The sequence below is a fragment of the Sciurus carolinensis genome, chromosome 9 (assembly GCF_902686445.1).
Source record: "Sciurus carolinensis chromosome 9, mSciCar1.2, whole genome shotgun sequence".
NCBI classification, from domain to species: Eukaryota; Metazoa; Chordata; class Mammalia; order Rodentia; family Sciuridae; genus Sciurus; species Sciurus carolinensis.
The window spans coordinates 55,095,597-55,122,433 of record NC_062221.1 but is presented as its reverse complement, the minus strand read 5'-3'; the positions used below and the strand labels follow the sequence as shown (position 1 = coordinate 55,122,433).

The window sequence follows — 26,837 nt, the reverse complement described above, 5'->3', positions numbered from 1 at the left end:
GATTACAGGCGTGCGTCACTCCACCTGGTTCTTAAATTTCTTTCTGCGATATCTGTCAATAACTCTACTTGTCCTGAGTTGAGGTCCCCTCCACCATGGAATTCCTCAGATCTCTTCTGGTGACAATGTAACCCTCTCTTCTGAAACATATAAAAGGAGAGGCACCTAAGACAGTGGTACAGCAGCACATACCAACCTGTCATCTTATCAGACCATTTGGTGAACACATCCTGAGAGTGACAGGCCAGGAACTCCCAACTCTGTCTCAGGGCTTTAGCTCAGCTCCATCTCCCTGCTTGATGTGGCTCACTTTCAAACTGCCTACTGCCAGGGTACTCTCCTTTAACAAATTCTGAGCTCTGGACGGATCCTCACCTGGAATAAGTTCTACGGTTGGATTTGAGAATCATATCTGATCATGTGCAGATGACTGCATTTGTGTCTACTCTTTGCCTTTGCTCCTAGAGGGCTTCCTGAAACCCTGTGCCTGCTTATCTCTTTTTTAGCTTTTCTGTAACTTATAAATCATTGTGTAAAGTGTGATGTGTGACTTGAGTGCTATAGACATTAGTAATTAAGACTGGAATGAAATAAAAGAACTTGTGATTGTCCTGCTCATAGCTACCAAGGGAAGCATGAATACTCAGTAAATTAAACCCAATAAAATTGATGTAGCCTGTGAATTTATTGTTATTCTATAAATTCTTACATTGTGAAAAGACACAAGCTTATCTGATCTATGTTAATGGCATGGCTTACTCACAATATGGGCAAATTCAGTATTTTCCAAGCTGACTAAAAATTCCAAAGTTTTCAATTGAATTTTTATTTTTTTATATCTCAAAACTGTCTTTCATATAGAATTTTGTTGAGACTGGCAATTCTCTTGTTTTTTGCTTTTTTTTGAGGGTTGGTGGTGGTGCTACTAGGGATTGAACTCAGTAGCACACTATACCACTGAGCTACATTCCCAGTCCTTTTTATTTTTTATTTTGAGACAGGATCTCACTAAGTTGCCCAGGCTTGCCTTGAACTTGTGATCCTCTGAGTTGTTGGGATTATAGGCATGTATCACTGCACCCAGCAGTGATTAGCTATTCTCTCTATATATTATCACCCAAGTTCTTACACATGACTTGAAAATTATCGTTTAAATGTCTGTGTCCCCAACTATACTATACGCTCCAGGAGAACAATGACCGTGGTGCATTCATTATTATTCCCCCAGCAGTAGCACAGCATTCCCCAACATCTTGGCACATAACAAATAGTGCTCAGCAAATGCATGCTGAATGGAACTAAACTGACAGGAAATAGTGCACTGGTCTGCCTTTCAAACAGAGGGGTGAGAATTACAGAAACTGAGGCTACTATCTCCACAGATAGCTAGGAATAAATCCTGTTAGAAAACTCTAGATGAATACACCCATGATAAATCCAGGGAAAAGGTAGTTCTTTATGTGGGATTGTGACAATGTTATGTAATAAGAAATATATATATGGTCTCTGTCCTTGGCTTTGGGCACAAAGATCCTAAAACCCTTGGGATGTCCAAGGGTTTTTTTATGATAATGAGACGACTGGTGGCTGGAAGCTCCAGGATAGCCTCTGGATGGGGGGTTTGGTTGCCAGGGGAACCAACCAAGTGATCAGAGGGTTGGAACTTTCAGTTCCACTCCACACCCATCTCTGGGGAGGCAGAGGGGTTGAAAGTTGCATGGATCAACAATGATCAATGAGGTAACCAATCATACTTACATAATAAAATGTTCATAAGAACCCAAAAGAGGTTTAGAGCCTTCCAGATTGCTGAGGATGTAGAGGTTCCTGTAGTAGTGAGAGGTCCCGGAAGCTCCTTGCATCTTCCTACATGCTCTGCCCTATGCATCTCTTCCACCTTACTGTCCTTTACTATCCTTTGTAATATCTTTTTCTTTTTTTTTGTAATATCTTTTTCTATCCTTTGTAATATCCTTCCTAAAAAACTGGTACATGTTAAATAAGGTGTCTTCCTGAGTTCTGTTAAGTTCTCCTAGTAAGTTAATTAAGCCCAAGTAAGGGGTCATGGGAACCACAATTTATAGCCAGTCTGTCGGAAGCACAGGTCACAACCTAGGGCTTGTGACAGGCATCTGAAGTGGGGGCAGTTGCATGAACTGAGTCCTTAACTTGTGGAATATGATACTAACCACAGGCAAACAGAGGAGAATTGAGTTAAACTGAAGTTGGTGTCCAATGGAGAATTGCTTGGTTTATATATGAAGGGGGGAAAAAAAAAAGCCATACATTTTTGTAACCAAAGCAATTTGTTTTTTTCCTATATATTCTTAGAGGGACATGGTTGTGTAACAGGAATGCTATTAGGCAAAAGAAAACAGGAATGTTAACCAATGTGACTCCATACTTGGGTGAGCCAGTGTACTTTCCAGATATTTGTGCCAAACTGTTAGTATTATTAGTATTTTATCTACATCAGACTTCTGTTAATATGTCTTATAAATGCATGACTATGGAGCAAATTAAGATTAGACATAAGCATCTGCCAATGAATCACAGTACTTAATTCTTCTCAGAACATTTATTGACAAAACCATTTATAAGAGCTGAAGATGTGGATATGCATCAAACCAAGCAAATCACCCAAATGAATATATTTTGATGCATTCATTTAAGAGGGAAATAATGTGCCTGATGGGAAATGATTAGGTGATATCAACATAATCAAAACTTCAATAAATAAGCTGTAGCATTAATAAATTTACATTTATTTCTGACTACTGCTTATCAATTCTGCACATAAACATGGTCTGTTAGATTCACTTGCCAAAGCTATTTCTATTAGTCTTCTATTAGCTACCTGCTATGCTACATACTTACTACATTATGGCTGTCAAAATGATGACTTTTAGACCTATATCTCATCTACTGTTTGGGAAATCTCTATTTTAATAATCTCATTAGCTATAATGGTAAAATTTACATGTATGTAAAAGCATACACAAGCTTTCTTTTGTCAGTTTTAAAAGAAAACACACATGTGCCTTGTGACACATGCATACTTAAATTCTGACTTCCTAACATTTGACATGGAAAATAAACGTGTTGGGGTGAAAAGGGTTTGTCCAGTGTCTCCTCCTCACTTAAAACTGCAAACAAGTAGGCCAGGCCAGGCTCTTCTTCCACATCTCTAAGGAAGAGGATTTCTCCCTCTGGGCTTGTTTGGACAATTTAGGCCACTTCACCTTAGCCTAAATCTGATCTGCTTCAACTCTCTACTCATTCCCATACTTCCAGTCTTTGAGGTGGTGGCACAGAGGACCACTCAGTCCTTTTTAGATTGAGAACTTAACTATATCACTTGCAATACATGAAACAAGAAAATTATTTTTTTCTTTAGTTTTCATTCAAATTGCTTCACAAGGTCTGTAGGCTGAGCTTTCAGCTTTTCATACACATTTCACATTAAAACTGTCACAATGTAATCCTGTGAAAACTGAATAAAACATACACAAGTGTGCAAATATGCCTGAAAAATACTTTAAATGTGATTCTTACTGGAGGCAAAGAGAACACCTATAAAATTTGTATGAAATTATAAAAACTTAGTAATGCCTACAACTTGACAAGCAATTGACTTAGATGAAAATATAACCTTTGACAATAAGAAATCTGGAGGCATCTTCGGTCTCTCACTGTCCATGATGACTCTTCTCACCTGTGCACAGCTGCCAGGAGTCCCTCAGACAGGAGCAGCTACAATCCCTTGTAAACTTTTATGAGGCACAGACCAAAGCAGACAAGCACACAATTCCATCTGAGAGCAAAGATTCTGACACACCAAACTGATGTAATAGTAGATCTAAGACAGTTGGCTTTAAGGGATTTTGGTCACTTCCCATTTCCTGATTTGCTAATCAAGTGCCAAAATCTACTTCAAATCTTAATAAAATTTTTGTTATTCCTCTGACATTCATGAAAAAGAAAGTATTTTATTTTGATAATTCTCCTGTACAGGCAGGAAGAATTATAACCTAAGAAAAATAAAAGCCTAAATAACAGAATGAATCAAACACCACTACCCTATGTAAATGTATGATTACACAAAGGGTATGCCTCTACTTCATGTACAGAGAAACAAGTTGTACCCAATTTGTTTACAATAAAAAAAAAAAAAGACCCAACAGAAAAAAAAAAAAATAAAAGCCTGATGATTTTACAGAATCATTTAGTTTCATAAATATATGGGGTACAGAAAGTATTTGGATCTTCCAATGCTATACCGACTTCAATTAAAATCCCACGGGGGGGCTTGGTATATAACTTGGGGTTTAATCTCCAACACACACACACACACAAAAAAAAAACAAAACCCAAAACAACCATAGGGTAGTTAAAATTTTTCCCAAGTACTGTAATAAGTAATGATAATAATAATTATGCAGTCATCTTCATCATGTGTATTCTTCCTAATGCAAAGTTCTCCTTACCACAAAAATCTGCTATTCATCATACTCACCAGTTGTCTGGCCCAAGTTGAATAAAGACTGAAAATATACAGGTATTGGCATCTTTAGCATAATACTTAAACTGGTATACTTCCAGGGTCTGGTGAGAAATTTGACACCAATCTCTCCCTCAAGTGAAAGTTGAAAATGGAAGACAGATAAGAGGCAGTTCTATGATCCTATCTTTAAACGAAACAATTTCCAGAAGTGGTTTTGGAACTGATGCTAGGGCAGGCTACTATACATTTATTATGATGACTCCATAAAACTGCATGTATAAAGAACAGATACTTTTAGTTTCTGTTCTGGCATGTAAACAGCCTGGAAGTCTATTTCATGCTCACAAGAAAAACAACAATTCTTTTAAGCTCCATCCAAGAATTAGGGCAATGGCAAACTGTTGGCCCCCAAACTACAAAGAGACAGAGAGGTGGACAGAGAGAACCACACCTTATTGGAGCAGAAGTGTGGGAGCAGACACTGTGGCTTCTGGAGCCACAATGGGATAGGAAAATTTAAAATTGTCATTGACAAATTGCTGAAGGTTCACTGTGGACAAATTTGAAAGTTAAAAATTCCAGGGGGTCTAAGTCTTAAGAGGGTTCCCACACTTTTGGAGTTTATTTCCCAGAGACCCACCATGTTCTTACTGTGAAGATCAGAGAAAAATCACCCCCTATTTCCTCCAGGGGAGGGGAAAGGTAGACATTTTGAAACATGCCCACAGCGTTTTGTTCTTCTCAGTAACACATGATGAATTCTGTCTTCCCCCAAATCCATAAGTTGAAGGTATCTCAGACTGTGACATATTTGGAAATACAGTCTTTGCAGATGTAATTGGTCCCTAATCCAATATGACCAATGTCCTTATTAAGATGGGAAAATGACATAGACACACACAAGGGGAAGGCTGGTAAAGATGAAGGTCAAGATCAGTGTGGTACTCTTCTGAGCCCAGGGGTTACACATTGCAGCAATCTACCAGAAGCTAGGGGAAAGGCACAGAACAGAACTTCTTTGCAGCCCTGGGTAGGAAACAACCCTGCCAACAACTTGATCTCATACTTGCAGCATTCAGAACTGAGAGACAATAAATTTCTGTTGTTTAAGTTGCCCAGTTTGAGGTGCTTTGTTAAGGCAGCCTGAACAAGCTAATAAAACTGCCCTCAAGGGAAACTATTTTATCAGCGACTGATTGGGGTTTTATCAGAGTCTAATTAACCTGGGGGAAGCAAAAGAGCCAACTAGAGTCCCTATCTCACTTAAGTGGTGGGGTAGAAGGGCTGAGAAGCAATGTGAAGGAAACACTCAAGAGATACAAACTCAGTAAAAGAATAAAAGCTAATTGTAGGACTACAGAACAAATACCCTGGTCCCACACCTTACTACAACATTAACAGGGCTCCTATCTCCTATATTATAATAGGAGAATACAAAAGAAAAAAAACTACATACTACAGACTTTTCTTAAGAAGTAGCCTTTGGGGAAACCCCAAGATAACAGGGGAGACAAAAATAACGACACTAGAGGAAATTTCAGCCTCAGATACCTAAACAGTAAGCAAAGACTACCTCTTAGCCAGATGAACCTAAGACATCACAGTACAGACCTACTTACCTCAGTTCCTTTTACATAGTACATAATGTCTATCTTTTACCAATAACAACAAAATTATAAGACACTAAAAAGCAATGGAATCAAACTCAAGATATGGCAGAGATATTGGAGTTATCATACCAGGAATTTGAAACAACTAATGATTACTATGATAATGGCTCTAACTGGACAATAAGGAAGAACAGATGGATGATGTAAGCAGAGGGCTAGAAACTCTAAAAAAGATTTTAAAAAAAAAAGGCAAAACCATTTACAGAAATGAAGAATGCCTTTGATGGGCTTTTATCAACTACCTGGACACAACTGAGGGAAGAATTAGTGAGCCTAAAGAAATATCAGTAAAAACTTCCAAAAGTAAAATGTAAAGGAAAAAATAATTAAAAAGATAGAATATTCAAGAACTGTGTGACAATCACAAAAGATGTTAACACATGCTTAATGGGGATAATGGAAGGAAAAGAAAGAAGATTTAAAATAATGACAGAATTTTCCAAAATTAATGATAGACAACAAACCACAGATCCAAGAAACTCAGAGAATATAAGGCAGAATACATATCAAAAAAATTCATCCCTGGACATATCATACATGAACTGCAGAAAAAGAAAATCTTGACAGAGGTTTGGGGTGGGGAGGATGAAATACTTTACCTACTTTACCGGTAGAGAAGCAAAGATAAAAATTACATCAGACTTCTCTTCAAAAACCATGCAAAGAGACCAGTAGAGTGAAATATTTCAAGTGTTGAAAGAAAAGAAACAACACCCCACCATCATAAAATTTTGCATCCAGCAAAACTGTTTCTCAAAAGTGAAGAAGAAATGCTTTCCCAAAGAAAAATTGGAAGGAATGTGTTGCTGTTAGACCTGCCTTGCAAGAAATGTTAAAGGTTCTTCAAAAAGAAGCAAAGTGATGCAGAACAGAAACTTGAATCTACATAAAGAAGTGAAGAGGATTACAGAAGAAATGATGAGCATAAAATAAAATCTTTCATTTTTCTTATTCTTAACTGACCTACTAGATAATAATAGTCTGTTTGAAAGAATAGTAATAATGTATTCAGCAATTATAGCTTACAGATAAGCGAAATGAATGATAGTAATAAGGATGGCAGGGAAGAATTGGGAAGACTTTGTTATAAGGTATTTGTACTATCCATGAAATGGTACAGTAGTATTTGTAATTGGACTTGGATGAATTGTAAATGTGTATTGCCAACAAAGAGCAAGCACCAAAAAGGTAAGAAAAAAAGTATAAGTTTTATGTTGAGATAAAAAATGGATATATATAAAATGCCCAATTAAAATCAAATAAGGCAGATAATGAGTGAAACAAAAAGAGAGAGAAAAAGAAAACACATGGGCAGTGAATAGAAAAGAGTAACATACCTCAAGTAGAAAAGAAATGTAAATGCCACAAGATACCTTAAAATGCATCCTTTGCATTGCAAAATAGAGAAATATATTTGGAAAGATTTCTTTAAATAAAAATAAAGCGAATATTTTGAAATTTTACTATGTAGCACTTACATGCCAGTTTTCATTGTATCAGAAATTTGAAAAGCAAAGAACCCTTTCAAAGTACTAACAACTGCTCTCATTTTTATTATTAATTTAAGTTAATTTATGGGGGAAAAGAACAAAGTGATTATTAAGCTATCTATATTTCTACATATTCTCTTTCAATTATTCAATCACACAAACAGATAGTATGTGGCATACTATTAAATGTTAAGTAATAGGTACTGGGGACTGAATTCAGGGGCACTCAACCACTGAGCCACATCCCCAGCCCTATTTCATATTTTATTTACAGACAGGGTCTCACTGAGTTGCTTAGCACCTCTCTTTTTGCTGAGGCTGACTTTGAACTGGAGATCCTCCTGCCTCAGCCTCCCAAGTTGCTGGGATTATAGGCATGCACCACTGTGCCTGGCCCAACTTAGTTTTATTTTTACAGTCACATTGCCATGTTTGCCAATATGGTGTTTAATTAAGCTCACATACTTTAGTGTTTATTTGGCCATCTTCCCATATCCCCACCCTTTAAAAATAACTTTTTCTCTTATAAATGCTAATATAGATATTTTGGTATTACTTTTTAATTTCAAAGTATTTCCTTAAAATACATTTTCCAAAAGGGAATCACTGGATCAAAGCACACATATAACTTTCTAACTTTTAAAAGATACAGGTAAACTGTTCCCAAGAAAACAATATGGACAGAGGGAGGTACAAGTATTCAGAGGGAGGAATGACAATATGTGGTGTATCCTATGAGCAAGTAGTTCAGTACTGCTAAGGAATAAAGGAGGAAAGGATGGAAGACAATGAGGCTGGACAGGCAGGCCTGAACCATATCAAGAAAGACCTAGATACCAAGAGTTTGGATTTCACCTTGGGTAATAGGAATTGAAAGGGGAAGGGGACATTATCATTATTTGCTTATTGAAAATGGAAGGCTGGATGGGAAACCAGATACAAAAACCAGAAGAGATGCTGAGTGCTTGAAACAGGACAGTGTGGGTGTAGACAAAAGGAGGATTCACATGTTAGGGATACAGAAAAGGCAGTTTATAGGTTTTGAGGACTGGCTCTGCATAGTGTGGTTGAGAAGGCAGAGTAGCAATGGGCCAAGAAAGTGAAAATGGGATCATCACTCTTGGTATTTCATTGAAGACACACTAGAATTGTCTGCTTACTAGTCTATCTCCTCCATTTTAGAATGTCAGTTCTCTAACGGCAGAGCTTTTATTCACCATTTTATCTTGCATGCCAGTCATAGTACTTAGTATGCTGTAGTTACTCCCAAATTAAATAAAATAAGTGGGTAGATGATGACATATATTAAGACAGAAAATAAAGGAGAGAAGACAGGTTTGGGTTAGAAAACTGGTTATAAATAGCAATCTCACAATAAATAACTACTGAATAAAGAAATAAATGCATGTAGGCAAGGTGGAATGAGGGAGGGAGAATTAGAAGATGATGTTAGGTAGAATTTGAGCTGCCAGTAAAATACTAACCAAAAATCATATATCTAGAGGAAAAACTGACCAAGCTGATAATCACCTTGGCCAATGAAGGCACTCACTAAAGAAGGAATGTATTTTTATATTAATGTTCACGAACATTTATAATGTTATAATTTTTCATCTTAATTTAGAAATGTTATTTAACACTGAGGGTCAATATCTTATAAATGTTCCTTCCCTTCAAAAAGATCCATTATAAAAATACTGACAGATTCAACTAAATCCCATAGTATAAACATTGCCATAATATATATTTTCCTTTTTGGCAAAATTACTTGTTTACTTAGCAAAGTTCAATTTTTATTTTATTTTGATTAAAGACTTAAAAAGACAATGTGACATTTTGTGTGTTTTTTTTTTCCCCTAAAAGAAAATAGTAATATATATTTCAGAGGCCTCCAGGACTTTGTTAACAAAGGTTAATCAACATTACCAGGAAAATCACACTGAGAATATTTTGAATGTAAATATACTCACACATTCTCTTTATTCCTTACACAGCTTAAGGCCTCACAAAACAGTGCTCTTTGTATTATCCTTTAAGCATGCCCACTGCACAAAAGGTCTGCATCTGGATATGAGTGTATCAGAACTGTGAGAACTGGTGGCCTGCAGGAGCACAGGGAGTGGGGGTGGAGTAGGCCTCTGTACAGCAGCTGTCCAAAGGACAGAACTGGAAGAGGATGCAAATCCTTTCTCCCAAGCTGCTGGCCTCAATTCAGGCAAGTAATTTGTTTCTGGAGGATTAACCCCATCTCCCCCCAGAACTATCTAATCTCTCCATGTACAGATGTCACCAATACGTCAAGTCATTCTCCTGATGAAATTATTATGTAACAAAGATAACTTAAAGAAATTGGATAAAGAAATAAATATATACATAAGAATTCAACTGGATGATTTCATACTTTAAAAATGCTGTTGACAAAAAGAAAAAACTACTCCCTCAAAAATAACTTGATATAAATGTTAAATCAAATATGCATAAACTGTATATACAGGAATGAAGAAATAAAGGCAAAAATAGTCCAAAGCTGGCTGCCAATGAAAGTTGTGAGGCCAGGCCAAATATCTGATTTTTAAAATGTTCTTTTGTTCCTACATCTTTTCCCATACTTCTGTAGTTTTTCCAGTGCCTCACAAGACTTTAATCCTTTAGGTTAGTCAACAAGTACAGTGTTGGGGTCTAGAAAATGATACCCCTAAAATGGGTGCTTTGACATGCTGAGAGGTCCTAGAACCTACCTCAGAATCTAGCTGCCTCCCACATTCTATGTCTCTCCCTTCAAGTGTAAGGAAAAAATTTCTGCATTTTCCCCTTATCTGCCTGAAGTCCAGCCCACCAAGAAGAAACAATCTCCTCTTGCCTCTTCCCTGAGCCTTCATTAACTGAAGTCACATCTTGGGAAGAGACTAAAGTCTGTCAACGTACCTGGACAGACTTCTAGAGAAACTGTCTTCCATTTTGGTCTCATAGGTAATCCTTTACAAACACTGTCCACTCTGTGGGCCAAATAGACTTTGTTCCAGGCCTCTGTATGTTCTCCAAACCCAATGAGTACCCCTAAAAATCACTTATTTTATTCCCCTAAAAATTGTTTATGTTCTTCATTCTCCCTTTCCCTATAGAAAAAGAGGCATATATTTTTCTAAATAATGTTGAGTCCATGAGTAACTCCTGTGATTTTCCTCCGTACTGTGATTTTTCCCTCTCATATTAATAAGTTCGTAAGCCTTTTCTCCTAATTAATTTTTGTTAGTTAATTCCAGTGACTTCAGAAGGCAGAGGGGAACTCTGCCTTTGTCCCTATAATAGTCATTTTAAAAGTCATCGAAAGACTAATGTAAACCAGTCCACACTGTTTTCTTCTTGCCTTTGGGGTCAACAGATATTAGGAAATGTATTTTTTTCATCTGCATATATGTTTCATTGTATTCATATGCTGCTTGTGTATTCCTCATTGTAAAAGTGTAATACAATTCAGATTGTCAAAGCAATTAGAAAAGGTTTTGACTGGGACAAGGAGGGAGGTAATTTGGATTTAAAATATCTATGAAGAATATTATATATCTGAGGTGCTTATGAAGTAGAGAGCTTGGAGCTTGCATGCTTCCTGTGCCCCTGAAAAGAAGGGGACAGAAATGTGGGCAAGTAGAGCTCAAAGGGCATTCAAGACAAAGGTTCTATAATTCAAAACTTTGTCTAGAGAACAGCTCTCAAAGCAAGAAAGGGAGACAACTTCTTTCCTTACTTCCTCTGAACCTAACCTTCTTAACTTTATCTCTCTCCCTTAATCCAGAATTCAATATATTACTAGTAGTATATATTTATAAGTTAGGTTGAGATACAATTATTTACCTTTTTTTTTGGTGCTGGGGATTGAATGCAGGGATTCATTACATGCTTGGCAAGCACTTTACCACTGAGCTACATCCCCAGCCCTAAAATACTCTTAATATAAAAATTATTGAAAGGTCAAACATCAAATTGAAAAAACAAACTTAAAGCATAATCTGAATTGATGCTTGACTCCTATATAAGACATAAAGTAAGAGGATAAAGTCTGATGAATTCAGGAACCAGGGTTCTCAAAGCAGAATGAAGTCTTTGACATCTGGAGATGGATTAATATAACATGAACTCTTTTTTAAAGTGTAGCTGAAGTATCAATCTGGTTAATTCAAGGTTCTTTACTTGTGTTAAGCAAAAGCAAATTTGGAGATTTGGCTGCTGTCAGAGTGAGGTCATTCGAGGTCATGCTGCTTTTTGTGGGGAGGAAAGCAGAGGGTTCCAAGTATACTTACTGCTCCTCTTCCAGGAATGTTAGAGAAGGGACCTACAGTTGAATTGATATCACAGGAAAGGAATCATGTGTGACAACTTAATTCAGAATACCTATCTGGGACTAGGATTACTTTAGGGATATAAAATATATTTGCTTCTTAAGTAAATATAAAATTATTTGTGGTTTGCTGATGAACAAAACAACTTTCACAGTATTCTTAAAGGGTTTCAACTAATTAGAATCTTTTAAGTCTAGGTACAGGTAATAACCAAACAACTCTTCCCACTGAACACCTCTGATACTTCTGTGATTTGTCAATTTTCTTACTGTGAAGTTTATGCAGTGATTGTGATACCATAGCAAATGACTCTATTTATATTCCTAATATTGATAATTTTTTTAAAAAAGTGATTATCTGGTCACCACCATTCATTTATACTTCCTCGCATTTGAGAAAATGACAAGGTCAAAGTTGAGCTTCCTTTGTTCTTCCAGTGTGAGTCTCTTTAGGCAGGATGGTTCAGGAAAGAACTTGGTTAAATAAATTATCCTAGAAAAGAGAATGGCTTAACACTGGACAAAGTATGGATAAGGAGCAGATGGAATTTTGCCATGGGAAGGGAGGAGGCCAGGCCCTGGAGAAAGAGCAGGGAAGTGGGCCTGTGTGCTTCTTTCCTCTTCCACCAGCTCAGTCCCCCACTTCTCTCTGGTCTCCCCTACTAAGTTCTCCCCCATTCTCTTTCCAGCTCTCTCTTCTCTTCTACCCCAAACTCCAACTCTACAATATCTCCTAGAAGTAGAATGGGGCCCAAACTCATTCTGAGGGAAATATAAATAATTAATAGAAATTAAAATAAAAGATGTCTTAGCCTCAATAATAATCTGAGAACTGGGAATTAAAACGTACTTTGAAAAGGTCTCGAACCGGGGTAGAATGAGGTATGCAGTCAGGCTGCTTTTTATATACACATTTGCTTAACTCTAAATTTAAATGCAGCACAGCTTGTTCAAGATGTAAATGACTAAACTTTCAAAAAAAATTATCCTGATCAACAAAATTACTGGTATTTGGTATTTAAAAGTAGCACAAATACTGGAATAACTAAAATTGATATTACAATTGTGTAAATAGGCAGTGTATATCATAATGAAACCTAAAGTTTTTATGTCTGATATGAAAATAATACCCTCAGATATTACACTGAAGAAAGTTAGTGTTCAACTTTAAGTGTGCATTAAAATATCCCCACCCTCAATCATTGTGTGGTGTTTCTCAAATTTCTAAAAGCCTCCTTGGTTATGCCAATACATACTTACACTAACTTAGAGGATGTTAACATGTTATTACATCGAACTCCCAAATGTATTCCACTTAGTCACAGTAGAACTTTAAGATTCCACATGCAAAGCTCCTTGCCTATTAATTTCATCATCTCGTAGGGTTTGTTTTTATTTGATAAGTTCTACAATAATTAGTGAAAAACACATTTAAACTTTCCTTCCCACACCACTAGGAAGTTATTCAAAGCTAAACATATCAGATCCAAGATGGCGGACTAGAGGGTGACTGCATCTCCTGTCGCTCTAGAACCCAGGATTCAAGAAGGGGAGGCATTGAGAGACTTCACTAAAACAGAGTCACAGGGTGAGTCTCCCCCACGGGGTGAAGCTCGGCCCGGGCGGCAGGCCCAGACAGGGTTGGCTTCTCAGAGCAGGGCAGGGAAGCTAGAGTCTTCCCCAGGCAGCCCTGCTCCCTCCGGCGGCGGGCTCCTTCCACGGCCAACTTCTCAGAGCAGGCCGCCCAGTGAGAGCCTTTCTGCACAGAGCCAGCTCCAAACCCTGGACCCAGCGGTGGACCCAGGCCCGCAGGCGGCTTCAGGGACCAGGGCAGGGCAGCTAGGGAGTTCCCCAAGCAGCCCTGCTCCCTCTAGCAGCAGGCTCCTTTCACAGCCAGCTTCTTGGAGCAGGCCGCCCAGTGAGAACCTTTCCACACAGAACCAGCTTCAAGCCCTGGAACCAATAGCGGGCTAGGGGCAGCTTTCTTTGGAAGCACTACATTATCAAGTTCCTCCAAGAATTCAGGCTACTGAAGGCTGGGAGGTGATATACTGGAAATCTACAGGGACACTATAAGCCAACAGAGGAAATCTGCAATATCTCAGAGTCCCACTTATATCTGACTAGTATGAGAAAACAAGGGAAGAAAATGTCCCAAACAAACCTAGATACTATATCAATAAAACCCAATGACAGCACAGCAGAAGAAATGTCAGAAAGGGAGTTCAGAATGTACATAATTAAAATAATCAGGGAAGCAAACGAAGAAAGAGCAAAAGCAGGCATTGAAGGAGGAGATGAAAGAGCAAATGCAGGCATTAAATGATTGCACCAATCAACAGTTAAAAGAGCAAATACGGGAAGCAAGAGATCATTTCAATAAAGAGTTAGAGATACTAAAAAAAAACAAACAAACAGAAATCCTTGAAATGAAGGAAACAATAAACCAATTAAAAACTCAGTAGAAAGCAAAACCAATAGGATAGAACACCTGGAAGACAGAACCTCAGACATTGAAGACAAAATATTTAATCTTCAAAACAAAGTTGACCAAACAGAGAAGATGGTAAGAAATCATGAACAGAATCTATAAGAATTATGGGATATCATGAAAAGGCCAAATTTAAGAATTATTGGGATTGAGGAAGGTTTAGAGAAACAAACCAAAGGAATGAACAATCTATTCAATGAAATAATATCAGAAAATTTCCCAAATCTGAAGAATGAAATGGAAAACCATGTACAAGAGGCTTAAAGGACTCCAAATATACAAAATTACAACAGACCCACACCAAGGCACATTATAATGAAAATACCTAACATACAAAATAAAGACAGAATTTTAAAGGTCGCGAGAGAAAAGAAACAAATTACATTCAGGGGGAAACCAATAAGAATATCAGCAGATTTTTCAATCCAGACCCTAAAAGCTAGAAGGGCCTGGAACATATTTTGCAAGCCCTGAAAGAAAACGGATGCCAACCAAGAATCTTATACCCAGCAAAACTTACTTTCAGATTTGATGATGAAATAAGATCCTTCCATGATAAACAAAAGCTAAAGGAATTTACAAAAAGAAAGCCGGCATTACAGAACATTCTCAGCAAAATATTCCATGAGGAAGAGATGAAAAACAACGATGCAAATCAGCAACGGGAAGAACTAGCCTAATTTAATAGCCAAATAAAGGAGAAACCAAATCATGTCAAAAAACAAAAATGAGTCAAATGACTGGGAATACAAATCATATCACAATAATAACCCTGAATGTTAATGGCCTGAACTCATCAATCAAAAGACATAGACTGGCAGATTGGATTAAAAAGAAAAATCCAACAATATGCTGCCTGCAAGAGACTCATCTCATAGAAAGAGATACCCACAGACTAAAGGTGAAAGGATGGGAAAAAACATACCATGCATATTAACACAGCAAAAAAGCTGGAGTATCCATCTTCATTTCAGATAATATGGACTTCAAGTCAAGACTAGTCAGAAGGGATAAAGAAGGACATTACATACTGCTTAAGGGAAGCATAAATCAGCAAGACATAACAATCATAAATATCTATGCCCCGAACATTGGCTCATCCATGTACGTCAAACAAATCCTTCTCAATTCCAGAAATCAAATAGACCACAACACAATAATACTAGGAGATTTTAACACACCTCTCTCACCACTGGATAGATCTTCCAGACAAAAATTGAATAAAGAAACCACAGATCTCAATAACACAATCAACAATTTAGACTTAAACGACATATATAGAATATACCATCCAACAAAGAACGAATACACTTTCTTCTCAGCAGCACATGGATCCTTCTCTAAAATAGACCATATTTTACGCCACAAAGCTACTGTTAGCAAATACAAGAAGATAGAGATGCTACCTTGTATCCTATCAGATCATAATGGATTGAAATTAGAAATAAATGACAGAATAAAAAACAGAAACTTCTCCAATACCTGGGGATTAAATAATATACTATTATATGATGAATGGATAACAGAAGACATCAGGGGGGAAATAAAAAATTCTTAGAAGTAAACGAGAACAAAGACACATCATATCAAAATCTCTGGGACACTATGAAAGCAGTACTTAGAAGAAGATTTATTTCATGGGGCACACTCAACAAAAGAAGTAGAAATCAACAAATAAACGACTTAACACTACAGCTCAAAGCCCTAGAAAAAGAAGAACAGATCAACACCAAAAGTAGTAGAAGACAGGAAATAGTTAAAATCAGAGCCAAAATCAATGAAATTGAAAGAAAAGAAACAATCGGAAAAATTAACAAACTAAAGAGCTGGTTCTTTGAAAAAAATAAACAAAATTGATAAACCCTTATCCACACTAACACAGAGAAAGAGGGAGAAAAGTCAAATTACTAAAATTCGGAATGAACAAGGAAACATCACAACAGACACGAGTGAAATACAAAACATAATTAGAAGCTATTTTGAAAATCTATATTCCAACAAAACAGAAAACCTCGAAGACATCAACAAGTTTCTAGAGACATATGAATTACCTAAACTGAACCAGGAGGATATACACAACTTAAATAAATCAATTTCAAGCAATGAAATAGAAGAGGTCATCAAAAGCCTACCAACAAAGAAAAGTCCGGGACCAGATGGGTTCTCAGCCCAACTCTACAAAACCTTTAAAGAAGAGCTCATTCCAATACTCCTCAAAGTATTCCATGAAATAGAAGAGGAGGGAACCCTCCCAAACTCATTCTATGAAGCCAATATCATCCTGATACCTAAACCAAACAGAGACACATCGAGGAAAGAAAATTTCAGACCAATATCCTTAATGAACATCGATGCAAAAATTCTCAACAAAATTTTAGCAAATGGCATACAAAAACATATTAAAAAGATAGTGCACCATGATCAAGTGGGTTTCATCCCAGGGATGCAAGGTTGGTTCAACATCAGGAAATCAATAAATGTCATTCACCATATCAACAGATTTAAGTCAAGAATCACATGATTATTTCAATAGATGCAGAAAAAGCATTCGATAAAATACAGCATCCCTTCATGCTCAAAACACTAGATAAAACTGGGGTAGTGGGAACATTCCTTAACATTGTAAAGGCCATCTACACTAAGCCCATGGCCAATATCATTCTAAATGGCGAAAAACTGAAAGCATTCCCCCTAAAAACTGGAACAAGGCAGGGATGCCCTCTTTCACCACTTCTATTCAACATCGTCCTTGAAACTCTAGGCAGAGCAATTAGACAAACCAAAGAAATTAAAGGGATACGAATTGGAAAAGAAGAACTCAAACTATCCCTGTTTGCTGAGACATGATTATATATTTAGAGGAACCTGGAAATTCCACCAGAAAACTTTTAGAACTCATAAGTGAATTCAGTAAAGTGGCAGGATATAAGATCAATGCTCATAAATCCAATGCGTTTTTATACATAAGTGATGAATCTTCAGAAAGAGAAGTTAGGAAAACTACCCCATTCACGATAGCCTCGAAAAAAATAAAATACTTGGGAATCAATCTCACAAAAGAGGTGAAAGACCTCTACAATGAGAACTATAGAATGCTAAAGAAAGAAATTAAAGAAAACCTTAGAAGATGGAAAGATCTCCCATGTTCTTGGATAGGCAGAATTAATATTGTCAAAATGGCCATACTACCAAAAGTGCTATACAGATTCAATGCAATTCCAATTAAAATTCCAATGATGTACCTTACAGAAATAGAGCAAGAAATTATGAAATTCATCCGGAAGAATAAAAAACCCAGAATAACTAAAGCAATCCTCAGTAGAAAGAGTGAAGCAGTGGGTATCGCAATACCAGATCTTCAACTCTATTACAAAGCAATAGTAACAAAAACGGCATGGTATTGGTACCAAAATAGACAGGTAGATCAATGGTACAGAATAGAGGACATGGACACAAACCCAAATAAATACAATTTTCTCATATTAGACAAAGGGCCAAAGATATGCAATGGAGAAAAGACAGCCTCTTCAACAAATGGTGCTGGGAAAACTGGAAGTCCATATGCAACAGAATGAAACTAAACCCCTATCTATCACCCTGCACAAAAAATCAACTCAAAATGGATCAAGGACCTCAAATCAGACCAGAGACCTTGCATCTTATAGAAGAAAAAGTAGGTCGAAATCTTCACCTTTTGGCTTAGGATCAGACTTCCTTAACAGGACTCCCATAGCACAAGAAATGAAAGCAAGAATCAACAACTGGGATAGATTCAAACTAAAAAACTTTCTCTCAGCAAAGGAAACCATCAGTAATGTGAAGAGAGAGTCTACAGAGTGGCAGAATATTTTTGCCACTCATACTTCAGATAGAGCGCTAATTTCCAGAATATATAAAGAACTCAAAAAACTCTACACCGAGAATACAAATAATCCAATCAACAAATGGGCTAAGGAAATGAACAGACACTTCACAGAAGAAGATGTACAAGCAATCAACAGATATATGAAAAAATGTTCACCATCTTTAGTAATAAGAGAAATGCAATGCAAATCAAAACTACCCCAAGATTCAATCTCACCCCAATTAGAATGGCGATTATCAAGAATACAAGCAACAACAGGTGTTGGCGAGGATGTGGGGAAAAAGGTACACTCATACATTGCTGGTGGGGTTGCAAATTAGTGCAGCCACTCTGGAAAGCAGTATGGAGATTCCTCAGAAAGCTTGGAATGGAACCACCATTTGATCCAGCTATCCCACTCCTTGGCCTATACCCAAAGGACTTAAAATCAGCATACTACAGAGATACAGTCACATCAATGTTCATAGCTGCTCAATTCACCATAGCTAGATTGTGGAACCAACCTAGATGTCCTTCAATTGATAAATGGATAAAGAAACTGTGGCATATATATACAATGGAATATTACTCAGCCATAAAGAATAATAAAATTATGGCATTTGCAGGCAAATGGATGCAGTTGGAGAATATCATGCTAAGTGAGATAAGGCAATCTCAAAAAACCAAAGGACGAATGATCTCGCTGATAAGCAGATGATGACTTATAATCGGGGGTGGAAGGGGTTAGTGTTAGGGTTAGGGTTAAGTTTAGGGTTAGGGTTAAGGAGGGTGGCAAGAATGGAGGAAGGAAGGACTGTATAGAGGGAAAAGAGGGTGGGAGGGGTGGGGGAGAGGAAAAAAATAACAGAATGAATCAAACAACATTACCCTATGTAAATTTATGATTACACAAATGGTATGCCTTGACTCCATGTACAAACAGAGAAACAACATGTATCCCATTTCTTTACAATTTAAAAAAAAAAAAAAAGCTAAACATATCAAGTGAGAGTTTAAAAGGTAACAGACTTAGAGGTGGGCTGGGAACTAGGTATTTTTAAAAGTAAAGCTATTCATCTACCACATGGAATAAAGAATAGGCAGGAGTGAACCTAAGGCAGAAAAGGGAATTATATGGTCATCAAATTCTTCCTGGAGCACGTCCTCAAAACATGGATTCACTATTTTCATTTACATTGATGAGAACTTATTATACATGCTCTCCTTCAAATGGAAAGAGAAGTAGTAACTCAAGATATCTATTTTGAGATTATGAACAAATTATTCTATGTAAGTTACTCTAATATTAAAAATTATGAGCTAAGTGGACTATTTAGATACCTTGGACAGTATCTTAACTTCAGTTAATTTGCTTTATTTCTCATCTACATATTATGAAAAGCTAAAGTTTATTAACATACCTTGGGTCAAGAAGACTCCTCAAAAATTTGAAAAGCAAAACCTGGTTCTGAAGAGAAAAACAACAAAAAAATATACGATTAAGTATTAAAATTAATTTTCCAGATTATGAACTACTTTAGATAACCCCTTTTAAAATACACAGATATGCCCATTTTGGTAAGTATCTGCACAGATCTGCCCATTTCATTAAGCATCTATACAGATCTAAGAAATTCTAAAAACATCATCGAGAGGTTCTTCATGTCCTCTCAATAGTTCTAATCAAAGTCACACATTTCAATTTTGAGTGCAGAAGGAATACAACTTGTTACCTCAAAAAAAGATTCAAACTGAGAAAAACTCCTGAGTTGTTTGTTCCCAGAATGAGGCCCTTGAGTGGAATGTGTTTGAACTGCTCTGCTGAGAGCAAGTACTGGTAGCATAGATAGGTTTCAAATTGCCACCTGTATTCCTTGTGCCAATGGCCTGCTGGGAGATAGTTTATTTAGGTATGGTGGGAGTTTGAGGCTCAAATTAACAATCACCACCAAGACAAGTTCATTGTATCCATGATAAAATCAACTACATTAGAGATGGCAATCAACTTGCAATGTGTTTACAATCAATACACCATAAAATCTAGGTTCTGCTTCTGACATTCATTAGCTATGACTTTGTGTTAGCATTCAGTTTCTTTATGGGGAAGCAGGGAGCAGAGAGACAACAATACCTTCTCTGCCTTCTGCACAGGGTAGTAGTGAGAATTAAATGAGATAAATCATCTTATACTACATAAAAATGTTTCTAAGTTCTTGGGAACCTAAATAAAAATTATATATACATAGTTTTTCATCTTTTTTTTTTTTGGTGCTGGGGATCAAACCCAGGGCCTTGTGCTTACAAGGCAAGCACTCTACCAACTGAGCTATCTCCCCAGCCCCCCTTTTTTTTCCCCTGAAATACTCAAACTTCATCTGTAAAAAGCAGGGGACTTCCAAAGTGAAAAGAATTAATGTCACGTAGAATACGATTTTAAAAATATATTTCATTCTTTAAGAAGATTGATACACCAAGTGCAGTGTGCATACCTGTAATCCCAGCTACTTGGGAGGCTAAGGCATGAAGATTACAAGTCTGATGCCAGCCTGGACAACTTAGGGAGACCCTGTCTCAAAACAAATTTTTTAAAAAAGGGATGTAGTTCAGTGGTAGAGTGCTTGCTTAGCATGTTCAAGGCCCTGGATTCAATCCCCAGTTCCGCAGAAAGTAAAAAAAAAAAATTTAAAAACCAAAAAACTGACACATATGTACTTATTAGTCTTTATCAGTCTTTGATTTCCTGTCTTCTCCCTATTGCTTTGCTTTATTTTGTATGACTTTCCTCCTGGTTATAAAGCATTCTGGCTTATTTTTCTTTGCAAGAATTCTGAAAACTATTAGGCAGAGGCACACTGCTTTCCATTAAAAGTAAAGGTACTTTTGTAAGATCTGTGTGGAATTTTCATACAATCAATAAAACTCTACAGTAAAATTTCTTTAAAAGAATACTCAGCAAATGGAGTCCAGTCAAATAGATACTTTTTTCTTATCCATTACACTTCAGTTTTTGTATATTTACCTAATGAATGACATTGTATTTACTAGGCCTCTCCATCTCTTAATATCCTTATAGACAGACTACAGGAAAAAGAAATCCTGAAACTGATTATCTTACATTTTAAAGAGCAATAATGACAGTACCATCAAATCAAGTAAGATTTACCAGATTTTTTAAAGGACAGGGAAGCTCTGGGGATTGGGAGTGGTGTGAGTCAAGCATCCGTCCTCCCAACCCTGACAGGGCTGGATATAGTATCCCTCCCTGTACTTCCTCACTTTCCTGGGCAGTGCTCTACCATCGTTCCAGTTAAACTAGGCTGTAATTGTCTTTCAGTTTATTTTCTTCCTTGGAAGCAGTAATTGTATTTATGAAACTTAATGTTTTTGGCCAAACAGAATAAATGTTTATTAAACTAATGAATGTGTCCTTGCCTTGAGTTAAAAATGGGCATAATGCTAGACAATCAAGCCTCATATCTGGGAATCATTTTTAAATTCTTTCCTCATATTCAATTAATTTTCAAGTTCTATATATTGTGCTTCATCTGGAATCTGTCCTCTCCACTGCCAGGGACTTTGTCCTGGTCCTCACACATTTTCCCCAGACCTTTGGCCTTCGAAGTGTTCTCTCTCCTCCATTTGTTCTTCTTGCCTCCATTCTCCACACTGCTAACCAGAGTTAATTTTTTTATAAAATGGATTAATGATGTCATCCTTTGCTTAAAACACTTCAGTAATTCTCCGACACATAGAAAGTACAAATTTCTTAGTATTACGTATGATATCACGCCCTAAGCTATATTTTCGGCCTCTATGATTTTAACTTGTCTCTTCCAGCATCTCTCTGGCCCACCATTGCTCCCCACTGCATCATACTTCACAGAGATCTGACATATTCTGAATACAAGTGCTGCTTCATGCCTTTAAGTCTTCACATGCCCAGATTCCTTTATCTAGAAAGCCCTTCCCAATTCTGTTTGGAAAACTATTATTGACCATTCAAGATCCAATTCAGATAGTTCCAGAAATCCTTGTCTAACTTTTTCACAGTCCATCAATCTCTCCTCTAATGTAGCTCTTATAACATTGCCTTATAGTTACATAAACTTCTCTGTTCCATATAGGAAAAATTAAAGGAAAAGTTGTCTTCTTATTCATGTCCTCATGTACACTGAGGTACACAGTGGGGCCACAATATGTATTTAATTTAAATGAATGACTTGCATATCTTTGTCTCCCATGCCAATTGCCTCCCACTCACTCACTGTTCTGATTTCCATCTTGTAGTTATTCCCTACCACTACTTCCCTTTGAAGAGTCTGTGTTATGCTTTATGGCCCTGTCATGCCTGTTTTTTACTTCTATCATGTAGCCATGATAGTGAGTAAGTAAAATGAACCTAAAAAAAAAAAAAAAAGTAAGATCGTGGTCCTAAAGCAAAATAAAATGGAGGGAAGAGGGGACCTTCTATGAGTTATGATTTCTAGAATAAGTAGAGGTGACAGTTCCAAGATGTTTCTTTGTTATACCCAAACTCCCTCATTCTCAGACTCAGAGATGATCACACAACTACTCCCAAACACATGCACACACACACAACATAGAGATTATTAAGTAACAACTGTAAACTTAAGAAATCACAACAATCAGAAGTCCTTAAGTAGAAATTCAATTGTCTTTCCACAGTTATCTTTTTGCCCAACATATATGTGCAGTATTTACCTGAAGTTTTTTCAAGACTATTTCAATCTGTCCAGAAAAGTGGGTAGCAACCAGCTCCGCAGCTTTACAGGGCTTCAGGGACACAAGTTCCTGGAGGTAAAGGAAAAGGAAAAGCCATTTTTAGTGGTACATTTAAATAGAGTATCCACAGATGTGAGGCATGATTACCTACCTCAATATTGTCAAAAGCTTCACATTGTAGAAGATCTATAAGCAATCAACAGACACATGAAAAAATGTTCAACATTTCTAGTAATAAGAGAAATGCAAATCAAAACTACCCTAAGATTCCATCTCACCCCAATTAGAATGGCAATTATCAAGAATACAAGCAACAATAGGTGTAGGCGAGGATGTGGGGAAAAAGGTACACTCATACATTGCTGGTGGGGTTGCAAATTAGTGCAGCCACTCTGGAAAGCAGTATGGAGATTCCTTAGAAAACTTGGAATGGAACCACCATTTGACCCAGCTATCCCACTCCTTGGCCTATACCCAAAGGACTTAAAATCAGCGTACTACAGAGATACAGGCACATCAATGTTCATAGCTGCTCAATTCACAATAGCCAGATTGTGGAACCAACCTAGATGTCCTTCAATTGATGAATGGATAAAGAAACTCTGGTACATATATACAATGGAATATTACTCAGCCATAAAGAATAATAAAATTATGGCATTTGCAGGTAAATGGATGCAGTTGGAGAATATCATGCTAAGTGAAATAAGTCAATCCCAAAAAACCAAAGGTCAAATGATCTCCCTGATAAACGGATGATGATACATAACAGGGGGTGGGAGGTAGGCAAGAATGCAGGAAGGATGTATTGTATAGAGGAAAAAGAGGGGGGGAAGGAAAAATAACAGTGAGACAAACATCATTACCTATGTACACGTATGATTACACAAATGGTGTGACTCTATGTACAACCAGAGAAACAACAGTTGTACCCCATTTGTGTACAATGAAGCAAAATAAATAAATTATAAAAAAAAAACAAAAAACTTCACATTGCTTTTCAGGAGACCCTGATTTAGGGCTACAATTTAAAGGGCACATTGCAAATGAGCAAAATTAGAAATGTGCCTTATAATTTATAATTCAGAGTTTAGTTTAACAAAAGGTAATTAAAGTCCTTAGAAAATGAAAACACTATGATACTCTGGATTCTGGCTCTGATATCTACAGAATGAACAGAAAGAACAAAAGCTTCCCTGTCAATGAATTTCACCCTTGAGCCTAAAGCAATAAAGAAATGAGAAAGAGTACAGTTGCAAATTCTTGCCTAAGCATTCGAAAACTTTATCTTGTGACTTGTGGATTTAGAAACTGGAACTTTCTTCAGAAATCAACTATAGTCTTAAGGAGACTAAATGGTCAACCACAGTTAAAAAGGCCTATTTCTGTCAAATCTAAGATTTACAATCTGTCCTTTCTCTGAACTTTCTTAACAATACTGGCTACACTTTTCTTTTTAAACTCTTGAGATTCTCCTGCCTCAGCCTCCTGAGTTGCTGGGATTACAGGTGTGCCACCACACCAGCTCTTTTTAAACTCTATCCTTGGATTCTATTACCTACCTCCCTTCTAGCTGTACCTTCTCTGTCTAAAAAAACAAAACAAAATAGAACAGAACAACAACAAAAAAACCCAAAAGAAAGAAATTGAATGAGTATCAAATGTGTAGTCGAGAGTCATGCCATGTGAAAAATGCAAGGCCCAAATGGCCTCACCATTTAGTTCTAGTGACCATTTAGGGAAGAAAAACGCCAGCGTTAATTACCCTCTTATAGAGAACAGAAAAAAGAAAACTAGAAAACTTCTTCAGGTTATTGTGTAAGGTAGCAACATTTTGACAACTAAATATAATGGGACAATATTTAAAAAAAAAAAAAGAAAGAAAGAAAGAAAGAAAGAAAATGGCAGATCAACCTTAATCCTGAATACTGACAAAAATCCTGACTGAAAAAGAAACCCAACAATAAACATGCAAGAATAATATATTAGATTTAAACTGCTTTTACCTGTGGAATTCAGGGTTGGTTTAATATTAACAAAATTTGCCAACAAAACAAAAACATAACAAAACAAATGAGTTAAAAAACCCACCAGAATGCTAGAAAAGGTGAAAAATTTCAAAATCCATTCTTAAGAAAACTCATAGGATGTTAAGGAACCTTCTACAAAAAAGTCTTATAGTAAACATTAGACTTTATTTCATATGAAATTTTAAAAATACTATTAATAGTAACATTAAAAAAAACACAAAGTTGTAGTTGGGCACAGTAGCACATGCCTATAATCCCAGTTGTTCAGGAGGTTAAGGCAGGAGGATCACAAGCTGAAGATCAGTCTTGGCAACCTAATAAGACTCTGCCTCAAAACTAAAAATAAATAAATAAAGAAAGAAAGAAAGAAAGAAAGAAAGAAAGAAAGAAAGAAAGAAAGAAAGATGGCTGGGTACAGCGCCCCTGGGTCCAATCCCCAGTACTCCCCCAAAAGAAGTTGTAACAATAAATCTATCAAAGAATGGAAATTTTCAGAGAAAAATCATAAAAATCTACAGAAAGATATTGAATAAAATACAATCATAAATCAGAAGACTTAATTTATAAAGAGCATCAATTATCTTCACAATGCTGGGCAGGTTCAATGCAAGGCCAGTCAGAAACACAAAATTTAATTTTTTTTTTTTTTTTTGGTGAAACTCTATAAGTTGATTCTAAAATGTACCTGAAAGTATTCAAAGTTTATACTACCAAGAACTTGTTAAACATATAAAGATATACTATATAGCACAATATTTGAAATAGTATGGTAATGATGCAGAGACAGACAAAGAGGCCGATGAAACAGAAAGACCAGAAAACAATCCAACTATAGAGATTTTTGATATACTTATGACCATGGTAGCAATGCAGAGCCAAGGGGAAAGGCAACCTTTTAAAATAACTGATGCTGGGCACACAGGACATTTCTGTTTTTTAAAAAATAATTGGACATCCCCCAAAATTAACTGGATCCATTTCATATCATATGAAAATTGCTTTCAGTTGGACCTCAGATTTAAAGATTAAAAAAAAAAAAAAAAACACGAGTTGGGGGTGTAGCTCAGTGATAGAGCACTTCCTTAGCCTTAAGTTTCATTCCCAGCACCACAATAAAACAACAAAAAAAAACAAAAGAAAAGTTTTAGATGATAATAAAGGAAGACACCTTCTTAAGTACAGGGGAATAATTGATTATACTATTAAAAAATCACTTTTCTTGAAAAGAAAAAAGGTTGAGGGAAAAAGTCACTGAATGGAAGACGATATTTGCAATACATCTTTGAAAAAAGACTAACATCCATGATACATACAGAAATCCTACCAATCAATAAGTGTAAGTCATTCAACTAAAAAAAAAATGGGCAGAAGACTTCAAAAGGCACATCATGAAAGAGGAAATTTAAATAGCCACTAAACAGGAAAAGGCTGTCAACAGTAATTAAGAAAATATAAACTTAAAATACATTGAGATACCATTACACATGCACCAGACTGGCAAAGTTTTGAAGTCTGGCTAAGATATAGTCAACTGGAACTCTCATACAATGCGGCATCCAGTAATATTTAAAGTATTAATTTCAATTAACTAGCAATTATATACCCTAGCAGAGATTATCAGTAAACATGCACCAAAATCACTTGGAGGGCTCCTTAAAACACAGATTGCTGGATCCCACCCCCAGAGTTTCTGATTCAGGAACTCTGAAGTCTATCAAGTTCTCAGTTG

The 26,837-nt window shown here is 36.6% G+C and overlaps 1 protein-coding gene across 6 annotated transcripts in view; it reads right to left on the bottom strand.

Annotated features, from left to right (window-relative positions):
• The window catches only part of Vps8 (VPS8 subunit of CORVET complex), a 266,030-nt gene that overhangs the window by 102,257 nt on the left and 136,936 nt on the right, over positions 1-26,837 (bottom strand). For all 6 annotated transcript variants that reach the window (XM_047563466.1, XM_047563462.1, XM_047563464.1 and 3 more), the window contains 2 exons: positions 23,058-23,147; positions 19,757-19,803 (listed from right to left, as the gene is read on the bottom strand). In XM_047563466.1, coding sequence (XP_047419422.1) covers positions 19,757-19,803; positions 23,058-23,147 — 137 coding nt within the window. The remainder of the gene's footprint in view (positions 1-19,756; positions 19,804-23,057; positions 23,148-26,837) is intronic.